This window comes from Diabrotica undecimpunctata, chromosome 4 (genome assembly GCF_040954645.1).
Source record: "Diabrotica undecimpunctata isolate CICGRU chromosome 4, icDiaUnde3, whole genome shotgun sequence".
Classification (NCBI taxonomy): domain Eukaryota; kingdom Metazoa; phylum Arthropoda; class Insecta; order Coleoptera; family Chrysomelidae; genus Diabrotica; species Diabrotica undecimpunctata.
The window spans coordinates 32,358,535-32,377,157 of NC_092806.1; the positions used below are offsets into that span (position 1 = coordinate 32,358,535).

An 18,623-nucleotide genomic window follows, 5' to 3' on the forward strand; every position below is an offset into this window, starting at 1 on the left:
CCGTACTAGCATTATCCCAAGATACATTTCTAGGCAATAAAAAGAACAAAACAAACTTAATAGATCTTCTCAAAACTGCTCTATCTGATGTGGGTTTTAGGTGTGGACCAGGCTGAATCAGATGCAGATACAGTCATCATCCATACTGCGTTTGCTTCATCCCAATCCTATGATTATGTGACTTTCGTAGCACTGAACATTGATATTCTTGTCTTGCCCACTGCACTAGGAAGGAATCAGTCCAATGAATTTTTTATAAACCTTCAAAAGAGTGTAAGTCAGATCAATTATACCGTCCTTCAAGTTTTATATATGGCGACGTCATTGTAGATAATTTGCTGTTTTTTCATGCTCTTTTAGGATGCGACACAATATTAGCAGCTTATAAGATCGGCAAACTTAAATTCGTCAAAATATTACAGAAACATACTAAGTAAGCTAGGGGAACAGAATTATTTCTTAGTGAGGAAGTCGAGCCATCTTTGCTCCCTGTAGTTGACGTACGTTTTTTCGTCTCTTTATATGTTGAAAATAAAGATGATTCTCTAGACTTTGGATCTTACGGAATACTAACGATTCAGTAAGACAGCGACCAAAAATACGTTTAACTTATCATCGCTTCCTCCAACACAACACAAATTATAGTATGCGAAACCGGTGGTTGGTGGTAAAATAATTTACTTTTGAGTAAATCTTATTCTTATTTCTTTTAGTTATTTTGAAATGGACTCACAAATGCAACATATTCAAGATTTAAATAAATAAATAATGCAATACTGTTTTAACTTTGCACCATGAAAATCAGGTTACGACTAATGAAACAGAAAAAAATTTAAAAAAGTACATTGCAATAGGAGAATCAAACCACTATTTGACACTATGAGAAAAAATTACACAAGGGGTGTAATTTTTTCGTTTGAAAGTTTGAGAAGTTAGGAAAAATACGGCAGTATACGAACAAGTTCAATAAGACTGATCCTCGAGAAAACATTAGAATTTAACATTAAAACCCATCACCAATTCATCGACTTCAACGCCACATGCGACAGTGTCAAGAGAACATTACTATACCAATCAATGCGTGAGTTTGGTATACCAGAAAAATTTATTCGATTAACCAGAATGACAATGCCTAACTTAAATGGCAGAGGTTAGGATGCAGGGAGAAAATTCTCGATACTTTGAGATAAAGGATGGACTCAGACAAAATGATGCCCGGGCTTGCCTCCTATTTAACATTGCCTTGGAAAAGGCAGTCTAGTTTTCAACGAAGACAAAACCAAGTACGTGTTGGTTACTAAGGACTATAGCAAATGAAGAACAGGAAACAGCATTTGGAAGTCATATGTTTGAACATGTTGACAGCTTCACATACCTTGGCTCGCTAGTGACTACTACCAATAAAGCGAGCGAAGAAATTAAAAGACGAATAAACCTTACAGATAGGGCATACTATGGACCCCAAAAATAATTTCACTCGAGAAATATTCAAAGAAAAACTAAAAATTATTATATACATAACACTGCTGAGGCTGGTCCTCACATACGGGTCGGAAACAGGGACTCTAACGCAGAAGGATGAAATACTTCTGAGAATATTCGAGCATAAGATACTCCGCAAAATATTTGGAGCTATAAACGATCAAGGACAGTGACGCAAAAGATTTAATTTCGAATTATACCAACTCTTTAATGAACCAGTTGTCGTAACGTTCATTAAAACACAGCAACTTAGATGGACTGGATACATAATACGAATACCTGACAACATGACTGCTAAAAAGCTAACGACAGGAACACCTATAGGAAGAAGAAGCAGAGGCCGACCGCGAATTAGGCGGTTAGATGGAGTTGAGACCGTAGGGATACTAGAGATCAGAAGATGTCAGCCAGAAACCGAACGGAATGGCGACTAATTTTAGAGCAGGCCTGGATCCACACAGGATTGTCGTGCCAAGAAGATGATGATGATGACGAACAAGTTTTTGATCGATTAGTGTGAGCGCAACGGTAAAGATTTTGTATGGAATTTTTCCAATTCCAGTAGCATCGACAAATAACATAAACATACATACAACAAGAGTTGAAACATTAAATAAACAAACAGTTTACCACAAAAAAATTTTTTTTAGAACATATGGAATTAAACTGCGAATATCGATTACGGTAGATTATGACTTCAGAAAAGTATGAGAATATTTTGACAAATTACAAACTATATTTATCATTTCTGTTATAAAAAATTACGAAAATGAACGATGTATATAAAATATTGACGAATTTTAGTACTTGTCAAGACCAAGGAAAATATGATGTATTTGAGTATTAAAAGTATTATAAATAGGTATTTATAAACAAATATAAACAATATATATATTAGTTATTTTATGTAGCTGAATGTATTCATTAATCTTGACATTAAAAATTGCTTACTGAAAGCTACTAATCGTCAATATATAAATAATTTGTTTATTAAAGTAGTGGTTTTTTAAAATAGCTCATTACTTTTTATCATAAATGTATTTAAATGTTTCAACGCTTTTTGATTTAGAACAAAAATGTGCTGATGACAGTATTGTTATTTTTCATTTTTTGGTAAGTTATAATAATTATTGTTTATACTTTTATAGTATCGTTATTTTATTAGTATACTATTCATAAAATAATAATTATAAATATATAATTAGTAATGTATATTAGTTTATATTAATAATACTCGGAAATGACACGGTGACGCAATCGACAACAGAAGTATTGCGTTAAAATTGTGCCCATTATTATAGTATATCTCCAGTATCTGAGCTCCGATCTCAATATAAATAGACTTTACTTGGCGTTTAAGGAAGCTAATCCTGATTTACTGCACATGCAAACAAAAGATCCCACACAGAAAGATGCTCAATTTAAGTTAGAACTTCACCACCGAAAAGCTGAAGCAGCTTTAGAAGCAATGAGAAAAGACCATCAGAATTGTCAGCAACCAACTCTAACTCATAGTCAAATGTATTATATGCGACAGCTTTCCAACTACAATCTTTGTGTTCACCTAGGAGACAATAACACTTGCTTCATGTTTTTGTGGCATGAGGGTATAACAGGACGTGGAGGGAATGAAATTGCGTCGTGTGTTTTGAAAGCATTCACTAATATACGGACATTGAAACGAAAAGTAACAATTTGGAGCGACAACTGTGCCGGACAAAATAAAAAAAAAATGTTATTGTTTTTATGGATTTATTTAGTTTCCAAGGGGTGTTTCGATGACATAAATCACAAGTATCTAGTATCGGGTCATTCATTTATGAGTTGCGACAGGGATATCGCCCAAATTGAAAAGCGAAAAAAACAAGAGAAGTGTGAGGTACCTATGGATTTGGTAAGAATGTCGTCCAATAAAGTCGTCCCAGGAACGCAACTCAAAAATATTTTCAATATTATTTTAAAGTCATCTACTTTAAAATATATAAAACATGTTTGAATTGTCAATATGCATGAGTCAGATATAATTAAATTATTAGGAGAATTTTTTTACCAAGTAACAAAAACAATATTTGTTTAATTTATTAATGTTTTGTATTTTGAAGAAGGATTTCCGAAGTGGAAATCGAAACGATAAAATAAACTTATTTTAAAGTAAAATTTTGGCTTATTCCAAATAAAAATAGTAAACTGCATTAATATGCCACAAGAAAATACCTTCAAAACAATATTTTTGTGTCTAGGATAGACATAACGAATCGATATTACATTCTTTACCCATCTTTCTTCCTATAATCTCATTATAATCTTGTGGATTTGATTCGTAAATTCTCCATTTGTAAATTTCAGGATTTTATTTTTTGATGTTTTATTGTTCTTTAGTTTATCAATTGCTTCGTTATTTTTTGGATTGACTTTTATTCTAATTTAAGTCAATGTCTAATTATAAATTAGGGCTGGAATTATCATTATCAATGCACATTCTTGAAATTGTTTATTAATCTCTTCAGGATGTTTCCCTTCTTAGCTACTATACTACTTCCTTTCTTATCTGTTCAGTCTCAGTTCAAATTATTTTTTTGTGCTATTGACCTTTCTATAAAACCCTTTCCTGGGATATTAGATCATTGATTTGCTGCTTGCGTCTCTTCGCCGTTTATTTATTTTTGAGATGTGTTTCACACTGGTTTTAGAACTCTCATGTTAGGTGCACGTGATATGTATAATTTTATTCTCACAATTTTATTATTTTATTTTATATACTTATTGTAGATTTTTTGATTTTAACTTGGTTTATATTTTATAAATAAAACACCATTTGTTTTCAAATAATCCTTTACATTCTAGTGTCCTCTTGTCAAAGGTTATACCTATTTGTACAATATCAATTTTTGGAGAACCTATTAGTTTTTTTAATTGCCTAGTTTTTTCCTACGAGAAGCGGGAATTTTGATCTCTTTCATATACGTTGCGACACGTCCTGTATTTTTCCTGCATGTGAAGCCCGTGGCAAAAAACGAAAAGTACTCAAAGGAGTAAGAGATAGCCATAACCAAATAACGACAGATATAACAGAAATACTAGCGAGGTGAAGAGAAGATTATGAAAAAAAAATAAGTGGGCGAGGAAGACACTGAAGAACCAGAGATACAGTTTACCATCAAACAGGTAACTACAAACGAAAATCAAATAAAAGAAATAATAACTGAAGAATTAGAAGAAGCTTAGTACTAAACAGAGTGGAGTAAATGTAGGCAAAGTTAGTGGAGCAGATAAAATAAATCCCGAAATGATACAGTGGACAGAATGAGTAGGAAAGAAGTGGTTCCTGGAAATAATGAGAGGAACATTAAGAAGAAATAAAATACCGAGATAATGGGAAGACAACTTACTTCATCTCAATACACGAGAAATGAGAAGACGCCATGTGCGGAAACAGTAGAAATATATGTATATAATCAGCAGTAGTGTTGAAGATTTATATTAGAATAATAGTAATTAGGCCAAAAACAGAAGTAAAAGAAAAACTAGAAGACAAATAAACAGCATCCAGAGACAAGAAACAAACAGTTTGGCGACAAATTACTGCAGGTAATTAGAAGTACGTACAAAGTAGGGGGGAGGAGAAATGCAAGGCAGAACAAGAGAATTTGGGATGAACATAATTATTCATACATACTTGTAGGAAGACAGATCCGAACGAGTATAATAATGTTGGAAACATTATATCACGATTCCTTGGAGGTCGGACTAAAGATTAACATGAGCAAGACGCAAATAATGAGTTATCTGATGCTAAATCGAAATATTGCAGTTGGTGGAAGGGATATTGTGCAGACTGGATCGTATGTAGTCACAAGTACTTAGGACATGAAATTCTGTTGTGCTGAGATAACCAAACATGTGAGCTCCCACGTCGCATAGAATTAGCTTGGGCAGCGTTTGGTAAATTAGACTATGTATTTAAATCGGACCTACCCATATGCCTCAAAAGGAAATTCTTTGACCAATATGTGTTACCTGTACTCACTAATGGAGCGGAAACAGTAACACTCACAAAAAAGGTAGTGAATAAGACTCGTGTGACTCAGTGACCTATGGAGCGCTAAATGTTGGGTATCTCTCTGAGAGACCGAATCCCAAAACAAATACGTCGTAGAACAAAAACAACAAGCGTTATCGATAAAATCGCGTCGCCAAAATGGAATTGGGCAGGGTACGTCGCCAGATATCAGACAACCGATGGACCAAACGTATTGTTGAAGAGAAACAAAGACAAGAAGCACTACTGACCAGAGGACGCCAACCAATTAGATGGACTGACGACTCGAAGCATGTTAGCAGTAACGGGATGCAAGCAGCACAAGACAGAGATAGATCGAAAGAGCTGAGGGAGACCTATGGCCAGTAATGGACGCGTACAGGTTGATAATGATGATAATTAGTCTAACAGATAGTCTAATTCCACTCGTATTCATAATATGATGGATAAAATGCAACTAAATAAAGCTTTAACGGCTAAGTGGTATTTGGACAGAAGAATGTATAAGAAAGTTAGAAATACTTATTAAAAAATGTAAGACTATGAAAATAGGACATCAGAAGCAGAAGACTAGACATGCAACCCAAGCACAAGTGTGTTCGGTAAAGAACAAGAATTAGAGACAGTTTACCAGTCCTTGGACACTTTTAAAATAAACGATGGAAAGCTAGACTTAGAACTTGGAAATAGGATAAAAATATCGAGAATATACATATATATATATATATATATATATATATATATATATATATATATATATATATATATGTATATATATATATATATATATACATATATATATATATATACATATATATATATATATATATACATATATATATATATATATATATATATATATATATATATATATATATATATATATATATATATATATATATATATATATATATATTCAGGGATTCTACAGTATTCACTGCCTTCCCTCGCTTAACCGTTTCCATCTCTCTCTGTTGTCCCATTCTCCATCGTTTAGGCCTCTCTTATTCATGGCGTCGTCTACTTCGTTCCTCCGGGGAAGTAGGGGGTCGTTCCCTAATTTTCGGGGTCGTCCTCTTTTCCTCCTTCCTATGGAGCTCCATTCTCATCTATTTCGAGAATCACATTTTCAACATGAATTTAAGATGGATGTATGGTGCTGTATATTTGGAAGATAGTTTCTTGAGTCCTTATGAATTACCAGCAAATTTTAATGGTAACTCGTATTTAGAGTTTCTACAAACTACACTTTTCGACGATCTAGAAGAATTGCCACTTATACAAAGAAGAGATATGTGGTTCATGTAGGATAGAGTTCCGCCTCATTGTCTTTTAATAGTACGGAACTATCTAGATCAGCAATGTCCTCATCGTTGGATTGGCTATGTTGAAGTTCCGTGGCCGCCTAGAACACCCGAATGTACTCCCTTAGATTTTTATTTCTGGGGTTATATGAAATTACAGGTATACTCATAAGAATTAAATAACCATCAATAGCCCAGTCTGGTTAAAAAAAAGGTCGAAAAATCTTTCGCAGATATCCGAAGCTTTTAAGACATAGGTGGGGGTTACTAGATGACGAATAAATGAAAAAGTACTCGTATTTTTACCTTGCGTTTTTTTTAAACAATAATTTATGGTCACAATTTGATTTTTTGTCTATAAGTTTTTCTCTTATATTTTACATAAACAATATTTATATCATTTTTTTATGTCAAGAATATCTTTATTTTCCCGTTTTTTAAATTAAAATTGATAAATAATTTACGGAGATATTTGCAAAAAAGCAGTTTTTTTGCACTAATTTATAAGTTTTATTAATTTTTTTATTAACAAAATAAAATGTTATTAATACATTTGAACATCGACGAATTACCGTCTTTTAAATTTGTGCGAAATTTCCCCCCGATCGGTCAGATAGTTTAAAAGTTATTTAATTTATTTATCCCTGAGGTTAAATATTTAAATTATTGAACTTGCTCTATTAATGATGCTAGACACATTTAGCAAATCTCATAGGATTTTTTAAGACTTAAACTATCTCAGAAGTTAAATGCATATTGCGTTTTCATCGAAATTATTTACAAAATAAACGTTTGAAAAAGGGGTATGTTTTTCACTTATAAACAATTGTAATAACTTCTATATTTTTCAAACTACAGACTTGTACGTACAACCATTGGATAGCTGGTATTTTCAAGCTACAGACTTGTACGTACAACTATTGGATAGTTGGTAAAAAACTCACATTAAAAAAGACCTATGACCAGTAGGAACGAAGTTAAGGACTATTTTTTAAAAAATAATATCTCTATTGTTTATAAACATTAAGAAGTAAAATTTGCACAAATTTTGAATGAAAATCTAAACTTTATATTGAAACTTAAAGCTATAAAATTGATCCAATTTTTTTAAACTTACAGCCCTTCGAAACGAAGGTACTTTCGAAAGATCGACATAGGAAAGTGAAGGGGATAACTGTTTCAGCTGTTTTTTTTTTTTCGAGATCGGAACTTCAAATTGAAACACGTAGGAAAAATTTACAATATCTCGGCTTCCATTGCAGCTAGAAGCCCCTTTTTTTAATCTGGGGTAGCTCGTCGAAATATGAATAACTACATAGTTTTCACTGGCCGGGAAATATGGGAAACCTGAAAGTTTTTTTTGAAATAGTGATTAAAACTTCATTTGCGCAATAAATACAATCCTATGACCCAAAAACAACCGACATAATGAATACATTAATCAAAATAACTGTAATGCTACATTTTTAACAATTATCTCGAAAAATAATGACTTTATCGTTACGAATCAAGAGTATATTATTTACATAGAAAGTATTGGAGAATCGAAAAATTGCACTAAAATAGCAATTCCGCCAGTGGCGTAGAATTTGGGAAGTATGAATCATTCACTTTCCTCTGTCGTACGCTTCTGGTAGGAACCAGAAACGTTTATTTATTATAATTTAGGATGTTGTATAGTACCTACGCTTACTGCCAAGTATGACAGGGATATGTCAAATAGTTTTAAAGTACTTGGTACAATAGTTTTTAGTTTAAAAAGAACACCCTGTAACTCAGTAAGTAGTCACATTTTATTTAAGTTATTTTTAAACCTAATATATTTATATATATATATATATATATATATATATATATATATATATATATATTGTTATCAATATTTTGAGCAAATGAATCTACAGTTAAAATATTTACAATTATTAATGAAACACTCTGTATAACCAAGCTGCATCCACGACATGGGTTGAAACCTTTTTATTATTTTTGGCTCCTTATCTATAACTTAGAACTTGGAATGATTTACCTACTTTAATTTGATATTTCCTGACTAGTTATTTATTAATAATATTCATCTACATTATTATTCAATATATTATAATACGACAGGTATATCCCCTATTTATCAAAGATTGGATATTTATTCCTTTAGTTGCAAAGTACACGTTCATGTAATTTTTCACACACGCTAAAATTACGGCTTCTTTTAATTGACAAAAATTTAGCTACCAAATCTCAGGGTTATGATATTATTGTTATATAAAAACTAATTGTAAAACTATTCAAAAATATAAAAAGTTAATTACGTACTCTTAAAACGAAGAGTTAACCACAGTTTTGCTGCAACTGCAACATTTGAATATTTCAAAAATAATGAACACTTATTATCTTTCGATAATAATATTGAAGTAACTAAGGTACTTAAAACCCTGTTGCGCAAGCAATCATATGTTTAAACTTTAAACAAAAACAGTTCACCTCATATGACTTATCCTTGAAACAAAATTTGTAATCATAGAGACGAGATAAATTTGTATATATTATAAAAGTGTTGTTAATTGAAAAAGATAACCATTTCGCTGCCGTAGTGTTGCAAGGTGACCGATCTGCAGGCTAAAGAAAATGAGCAAGTCACTTACGGGAGAAAATTTGAAGATCGCCTCTTTGGACGTCAAGGATGTGCGCTTTCCAACTTCCCTCCAGGCTGATGGATCCGACGCTATGGTAAGTACTTTATTTTTTTAGTTGATTTAAATTAATAACATAAAATTATAATACATCACGAATATTAAATATGAATAGAAGTATTCAGAATTTCTTTGTGCGTTGTATTTTATGTAGAAAAGATAACTTTTCCAATTTTAAACAAGGAATCTCTCCCTTCCACCATATCTCTCTATTTTTCCTAGCCTGCTTGCTATAACTTTTTCGTCTATTACGTCGTCGGTGTATTTGGAATTTGATCCTGGTTTATCCCGAATTTAATATAATTCATTTTTATTATTAGCATCATACATTAACTTTTTCTGTCCACTGCTAAACATATAATATGTTCCACTAAGTTTCGAATGTCTTTTGGAGCATAATTTCCCTCAAAATATTAAAATGTGTTCCTTCCATGGTCTGTAACGTACTCATAGTGGAATTGCTTGGTAACGCAACCTTTGGACAAATCTTGCTTATCTATACTGTATGTAACATTATGTATAACATGTTAGAGTATCATACCTGTTATAATGCATTAATCTATGTGTAATTCCTTTATATGCCTGATTTGTTACCCATGCTAGTCGAAGAATATACCGATATAGATATATCTTAAATACGTCGATCTGTCAGCCAGCTTCAATAGTCACTTTTTGATTGTGTAAAATGTTGTTATATTTGCCAGTTTTGCTTTAGGTGGTTTCGTATTTACCTCTGTTAGTCTTGCTGTGTGGCTGTGAAAGCTGGCCAATGGACTCTGAAACAGAAAACAGAATAGATGCCTTTTGAACCTACAAAAAGTGACCAATGATGAGTACTTCGGCGCATGAATAGACAAAAAGAATTACTTACTCTTCTTCTGGTGTACTTCATTATTGCGATCACTTAATCAAAATGTTCTCTCTTCTGCGCCACTCTTAGTAATTGTTGTACGTTCATGCCTGTCCTAGTTCTTATTGCGAAGCCATGGTATGGCTCTTCTGCCTACTCCACTTCGGCCCTCTATATTCCCTTCAATTATTATTCGTTGTAAGTTATATTCGTCATTTCTCATTATATGACCTAGGTACGAGGTCTTTTTTTTCTTAATCGTTGTTATAAGTTCCTAACTCTCCATGTAGGGTGTTTAATACTGTTCGATTCATAATGTATTGTGTCCATGATGTTCTGAGCATTCTGCGGTAAAGCCACATGTCAAAGGCTCCTAACCGTCTCATGGTATTTAATTTTAATTTCCAGGCTTCAACTCAATACATAAGGACTGACCAAACTTAGCATTTAATAATTCTAATTCGGATGTCTAAGCTTAGGTATCGGTTATAGATAATTTGCTTCCATTTATTGTACATGTTCCTAGCCTGTTCTATTCGTATTTTTATTTCTATATCTGGATTCCACTTATCATTTAGTTAGTACTACTCCTAAGTATCTGAATTTGCGAACTTGTTCTAATTTAGGTCAATGCGACAATTTTCATCGGTTTTGATAATTATCACTGATTTAATTTTTTGAAGATTTATTGTCAGTCCCATTGCAAAAGAATTACTAAGTATAATCAATACTTGGGTCATGTGTTAAGAGTTAAAAGAAATAAATTACTCCGAACTATATTGGAAGGTAAAGTACAGGGCAAAAGATTAGTATAAAGATGCCAACTCGTGGCTGAAAGACCTGTGGAGATGGTTTGACCACTCATCCACAGAAACAGAATGCTATAGTAGGGACTAGGTTCCTGCCACATTCCAGCTACAATATATCCAAACGTCTCGGTTTTTAAACAAAATTGGCACTGTGTCTTACAACTTACAAATTTAAATAGGGCCTTACAGCTCAGTGACGCTCATTCATTGATCAGAAGGGCGTAAGACGCTATAAAATAGCACACACAACATTGATTTACCAAAATATCCTCCCCCTCATTCCTTGAGCCCTTGTGAGGGCGTGGTGACACTCTAAATATTATAAGATTTATTTATTAAATATTATTAGCTTGCTGTGTCCATTGGCTGCGATCCTGTGCCATATCGACAACTTCATGTAGAAATTTTCCCACCAGAGACTTCATTTGGCCTGCCCATCGTGTTGGAGATTTTCCTTTTCAAACAGAAAATAGATATTAGTAAAATTAAAAGAAAGTTGGCGCCCCATGTTAGTGTGAAATCAACTAATATTTACTTTTTGATAACTACCCCAATAGGGTTTATCCTTTCGAGATCGAGGATTACGTTTAGTTTTGTCCACCAAAATTTTTGTAAGTAGGGTAATTTATATAATGATAAAAATTCCAACACAACTTCGTTAGACCACTCCATAGTAAAATTACCACGACACTGACCGTACCTGTCTCTAGTCACGTCGGAAGGGTTGGAGGGGTAAGTACGTGCTACACATCAGCTTCCAACTTTTTTTGAATTGTGTTAGTTTACCGACAAACGGCGAAACTGGACGCGTTTCCCCATAATTGCCCATAAATAGACAGTTTTGCCCTATCCAATTGATCGTAAACCACGAATATTGGGCATAAAAACGGTATTCCACGTGTGTTGGCTCCCGTTTTTATATTTTCTCATTTTCTACTGCGTATTTTCTATTTCTCTTCGCCGATGAAGAACACCGCTCCACTTTCTGTCAGATCGCAGCTTTAATCCAGCTTAGCTATACCGGCGATATATCGGCCACTTATTTATTTTTTGTCCGCAACTTCGCAAAGTTGATTTTTAAAAAGCAGTCAGAATAATAAACATATTATCAACATTCAAAGTCTTACAATTTTAACCACTTTCAGACCTTCATTCATTGCTACCAGTTTCTCTACATAGCTACACAATTTGTCGATTCTTACTACAGATTTCCAGTGCCATCTCCGCGGCGGAATTCGGCAATCATCATAGCTATTCGGACTTTTGAGACGGCTGCTCTGAAAAGTTCATTTGATGTACATCCGTACCACTCTCTCAGGTTGCGCAGCCATGACATTCTACGCCTCCCTATGCTTCTCTTTCCTTGGATCTTTTCCTGCATAATCAGTTGGAGCAAGGTGTATTTCTCTCCACGTGTAATATGTCCGAGATATTCTAATTTTCTTGTTTTTATTGAATTTAAAATTTCCATTTCTTTGTTCATCCTTCCCAGAACCTCTTTGTTTGTGACGTGTTCTGTCCATGATATTTTCAGAATTCTTCTGTACACCCACAGCTCAAATGATTCCAGTTTTTTTATTGATGTCGCATTCAAGGTCCAAGATTCCATTCTATAAAATAAAGTCGAAAAAACATAGCACCTCGCCAACCTAACTCTTAGTTCCAGTTTTAAATCCCTGGTACATAGAACTCTTCTCATTTTGTTGAAATTTGCTCTAGCCTTTTCTATTCTTATTTTGATCTCCTGATTGTAATCATTTGTGGAGTTAATCATTGTTCCCAGGTATGCATATTTGTCCACTTGTTCGACGTTGGTTTCGTTTATTAGAAGATTCAGTTTTCATTATACAAAATCACATTTAGAATAAATAAAATGTTGTATACGAGATCGTTTTAAATGGCCTACAAGAGCGGAATTTCACCATAAGGTGTTTACATAATTTTATTTTCGTCGTATAATTTGAATAAATGCAGTCTTAGTTGGACGTTTGAATGATAAGAATTAATCTGGGATAATTTTCCTTCTACTCGTGCATAAAATTCAAATTTGCCAACATTTTAAAAGCAACCCTATTTTTAGACCTCTGCGTAGGTCCAAATCCTCTGCATTTGATTTTCTTTTTTTAGTTGCGGCATTGCTTTAACTTATCTGTTAAGTCTTGATCCTAAAGATGAAAAAATATGAATTCCATCTAAATATTTTTTTCTGGATGTAAAAAACCACATCCAGTACCAATAGTAAACTTTGATGCAGCTGTATAAATAATAAGTGTAGAGTCTGATAAGTATCTTAACAGATCCTCAAAATATTGGAACTTATATCAGTATTTACATAGCACTTTGGTTCTATTACCGTAGTGATTGAAAACAGGAATAAAAATCTTCAAAAAGTTTAGGCTATCTCAATGTTGCTTAAACTTTTTTCATTTACTTTCTTAAGTGTTTATAATATTTCAAGCATTCCACATACTTTAACCCCATATTTAAATAAAATTGAACTGATATGCGATGTTTTATTTACATTTTGCAGTATCTAATCTCAGCAAGTGTTATACTAACAGTTGAAGTTTGAAGTAGCGTTGAGTGAAATTGTTTAACGCAAAAATGAACTATTATGTGTCATATTTATGTAATATTTTGTGATAAGAAATATTTTAAGATTTAAATGTTTTTATATTCGTAGGAAATGGCCAAAGGTTATTATTAGATATATCTTGCATTGATTTATTGAAAATAATTTAAATTGAAACTTTAATCTTAGATCATAGATTGTCATTAATAACTAAATATTAAAACGTTCAAGAATACATTTAACCGAATACATATATCTCCCTTTCTTTTTTATTGAAAATTCTGTTTTCATATTTGGCAGCGCGTACTCTTATCTTATATACTAAAAGTGTTTACTAATGTTATATTATAACGCAATACTCTTAAAACAGACATGAAAATATCAGAAGAAAATATAACGTACAAGGTATAAATAAGTGAATGCTAAACAGTAAAAATAAATAGAATAATCATATAGGTAGAATGAAGAAGACCAGAATGGTCAAAATAGAAAGAGATAAATCACCAAACGCTAGAAGGCGTATCAATCCGCCAATGAACAATCAGAATTGCTTATAGGACGGTAAAAGAAGAAGAAGGAGTTTAAGAAATGTTTACATAAATGAAAAGTGATGTTAGATAATTGTTGCCTATTCTTCTTCTTCTTCAAGTACCATAAGCTTCCAGAGCGTGGGCTTTCAGCTACTATGTATTCATAATTTTCCATCCCTAGCAAGTGTTAAGACGTCCATGTATGTCGGAGCCTCGAATGTTTCTGTCTCAATCGGCCGCTTCGTTTTTCTATTTTGTCAATTAAAATCAATGTTAATATTTATCACCTCCACAAGGATATATGTCACAAATAGGAAACTTTTCGTCATTTTATAGTTTGTAATAGTTCACGTTTTATTCCAGTTTTTCTTAACACATCTTTACTTGTCTGCGAAACCCATGAGATACGTAGTTGTTAAAGCAATGTCCACATTTCGAATACTTCTATACGATGCATTGATTTTAATTTGAGAGAGCATGTTTCACTCCCGTATGTTATTATGAGATTACGGAATCAAATTGCAGGACCTCGATGGCTTTTTTTTTATCTTTATAGGGGGGGACAGTCTGGGATCTTCAAAAGACATCTCAATGCCCTCTCATCGCCGAGTCTACGCCAAACACCTACCTGCTAAACCAGACCCTCCTCTTCATCGAGCGATCCGGAAGCAGAATGGCCGCTGTAAGGCCGGCATCACTTCTGAAGCACTACCTTCATTCATTCATTCTCCATTCATCCACATCCACACTCTCTGTCTCGTTCCAGGTAGCGCGTAGAAGACCATCATCGCTCCTAGTACGGCATCACTCCCAGACGGGCATTTCCTCCTTCCCCACAGTCTGACTCACGCATTCTAACTCATACAGTCTGACCCACTTTTCTAGCTTTAACTTCCAGCATCCTTCCCTCTTACCTATGACGTTGGTCCAGCTGTCTTTATTCCTCTTCTTTTTTCTTGATCACTGTACGGATATAGTTGTGTATGCTAGTCCAACCTGCTTTATTTTCAATCATTCTCTCAATAATTTATCTCACTGTAACAAAATTCACACCTGTCTCTCTTTACATTCTGTTTCTTTCTACTATCCGTCTGTTGCAATCTAACATCGTATGTCTCATAGTGTCCGAGTGTCCACAGTATAGGCATTCATCTGTGTCTGCCTTTCCGAACCTAGAGAGGTACGCCCTAAAACACCCGTGTTCTGTGAGCACCTGCGTCAAGAAATATTCCAGTCGCCTGTGGCCGCAGTCCACCCAATCTCTTATGTTCGAGATCAGCATTTTCGTGCACTAAGCCACATGCTCCGTGTTGTTCCATTCTTCTTGAAATCTTTCTATTGACCTTTCCCTTTCCTGTCTTTTCTCGGCAATAGTAAGGTTTGGGTCTCTTCTCTCATAGAGCTCTTTTCTTTCCACCGCCAAAACATGCAACGGAACACATCCAGTGATGGTCCATAAGGCTGCCGCAGACAGTATTGTAGGCGCATGCCACTCGTAACAGACTTCTTCTGTTCACTCGTTTCATAAGCCTTCTATAGGCCGTTATCTCTACCGCCACGCTCCAGACTGGTGCCGCGTAGAGGACGATCGACTGTACAACACTGTGTAAAACCCTCCTCCTTTCGGATTTGGGTCCCAAATCCGAAATCAAAAGATTTTTTGCGAAAGTATTGTTGTGATGTGTTGGCAAATATCTTATATTGATTCATAATCTGTGATTATAGATGATTATCGGATTTATTTAAAATCCTTTAAAAATATCCTTTATCCACCTACTTTCATATACATATTTTTAATACATGTTTTTACTTTTTTTCAGCACACCGATCCTGACTACTCTTGCGCCTACGTCACCATAAAACTCCAATCAGGATTAGAAGGATACGGACTAACTTTCACTTGCGGTAGAGGCACAGAAGTTATCGTAGCAGCTGTAGAATCTCTAAAGTCATTAGTCGTCGGCCAAGTTGTAACAGATATCTACAAAGAATTCGGTGTGTTCTGGAGATCTTTAACTAGTGAAAGTCAAATAAGATGGGTAAGTAGAAACTGTTTAAGATATATGCATAGGTTTTAACAGATGTAGACTAAAAATTTTGCACAAATAATAGAAGGAAAATATATTTTGGAAATAGGTATATAAGAAGTGAGATTTTTGTATACTTCGACTGCCTTATCTGGCGTTTTAAAACTTTTACCGCATAATTTGTTTTGATTGTCAAAAACGCAAATAAATCACACGGTACCAAGTCAGGACTATATGTAGGATGGCTCACCATATCGATGTTTTCGCCTTCAAGTACTCGACTGTTATACGAGCCATGTGAGAGCTGGCATTATCCAAATGCAAAAGAATGCGACGATTCCGGTAGTTTTTAAAGAGTTCAACAATCACTTCTAGCAAACAAATAATTGTACATCATTTAGTATTAACCGTTCTATCATTCGTTAATGACATCGTGACAACACGTTTTTTTTTCAAAATCTCGCGACCGTTTTTCAAAGCTTTGAACCCGGACTATTTTTATTGGCTTTGGCTTTCTTAAAACACTCATACCATGATTGATTTTTCGTTTCAGGCTCATAGCAATATATCTATATTTTATCAACATCCACAATCTTTGTGAATTTTATATTTGAGCTGCCCCCGTTGTGTGGCGTGACGCTAATCGATATTTGTCTTCTTATTGACAGCAGTCAAATTATAAGGAATTCAACGACTGCACATCTTTCTCACTGCCAAATGGCCATGCAGAATGACCAATAAACTAATTTCATGACATGGGTAACTTGTGGATCTGCTTTAATCATACCGATCACAACATCAATATTTTTCGATATAACAGCTGTGGCCGAACGGTCTTCACGAAATTCGTCACTGAGGCTGGTATGTCGATGCTTGAATTCTTTAAACCATCTGTGAACAGTTGATGGGTCTTGTGCTTTATCGTGAAAACCAAGACAAAGTCGATCGAAGCATTGAGATTTAGTTAGGCCAACTTTAAAAAACGCCACACGAAAGTGTTCATGAGAGATTTCTATTTTTTCACGAAATTGATTGTTTTGAAAGTTTGTTAAGTTGGATTTTCAACCTGTCAATGTTGTTTACCATAAAAAATGTCAAAATTTACGAAAATCATCTTTATGAAGTCGAGTAACTTCCGCTAGATGGGCTATATCTTCCTCTATGAATTTCATTTCCCTCGAAATTGCATTTATGTTGCTTAAACCTATACATGTTGCAACACGTTTTTGCATTTGTTTTAAGTTTATTAGAGGCACGTTGTTACTTGTTGTATAAAATTCATAACATTCGCTTTAATTTCTCAACTTTTTCCGGGCAAAACTTTTTCATTTAAATGAAATTTTGTTGAATGAAATTTAAATTTTGATTTAAATTTCATATCACGTCACTGCCACTGTTCTTCTAGCTCGAGTTGTTTACTTCTTCTAATATATTTCCGGTAATTTTACTGCGCATCAAGTAGGCGTGGCGATCGTAAGATTACGAAAGTCGTTCCTAAACGATTATATTATAGATTTGAAGAGTAATATTTGTTCGATGAGAATGACACTTTCTTCAAAGCGAGTCTTATTTAGTCTCCTAGATCAATTCTTAACGCTTTAATAATCGAGCATCCCTCGAAATCTCAGAATTTTTCGTGGGAGACACTTTTTAAATTAAATCAATGTTAGAAATTCCAATTAACATAATTAAAATCACCAACTTCATATTTTAGGCAAAACAGATACCCAAAATTTTCGCGTTCATATGCATGTAAAAATAATATAAGCAATGGATGAATCGGTTCAAATAAGTGACCATATTCACCAAAAAAGCTGTATTAGTTAAGTTATATACAGGGAGAGTTATGACGAACCGTACATAACCCTATAAGGCATTTTTATAGAATAAATTAGTTTTTTTATTATTCCCTTATTTAACTCAGCTAAATTAATGAGTAAAGATTTTTTAAACGAAGCGCGTACCTTCCTGATTTCTCAGTCTATTATTAAAAATGTTCAGGGTGAGTTGAGAATTTTGACTGAAAATTTTTTTGGTCATAAATTTTAAACAGTAATTTTGATCTCTCTCATACTTTGGGGAAACGTTTCACATCATGAATATTTTGAAGATGGTAAATTGTTTTACAGGATTCCCGTAGCTATATTATATCTTTGATTCTTTTATATTTTTGCGAATAAAACGATTTCTTATGTATTCTTCATGCTTGTTGTTCTTGAGATTTCGTTTTTTTTCCAACCAAGAGATATATGTCTTGTGTCATCCATTTTTTCTTTGGATTTACTTATTCGGATTTTAATATTTCTTCTACTCTTTTATTCTT

At 33.7% G+C, this 18,623-nt stretch overlaps 1 protein-coding gene across 2 annotated transcripts in view; it reads left to right on the forward strand.

Moving 5' to 3' along the window:
* Window positions 1-18,623, forward strand: part of LOC140439413 (mitochondrial enolase superfamily member 1-like) — a 44,417-nt gene that overhangs the window by 15,223 nt on the left and 10,571 nt on the right. Inside the window, exons 1-3 of one of the 2 annotated variants that reach the window (XM_072529300.1) lie at window positions 2,577-2,595; window positions 9,414-9,549; window positions 16,094-16,312. In XM_072529300.1, coding sequence (XP_072385401.1) covers window positions 9,448-9,549; window positions 16,094-16,312 — 321 coding nt within the window. In that variant the 5' untranslated portion in view covers window positions 2,577-2,595; window positions 9,414-9,447. Of the gene's footprint in view, window positions 1-2,576; window positions 2,596-9,413; window positions 9,550-16,093; window positions 16,313-18,623 lie in introns of those variants that run through there. The other variant, XM_072529302.1, reaches the window with a different exon arrangement.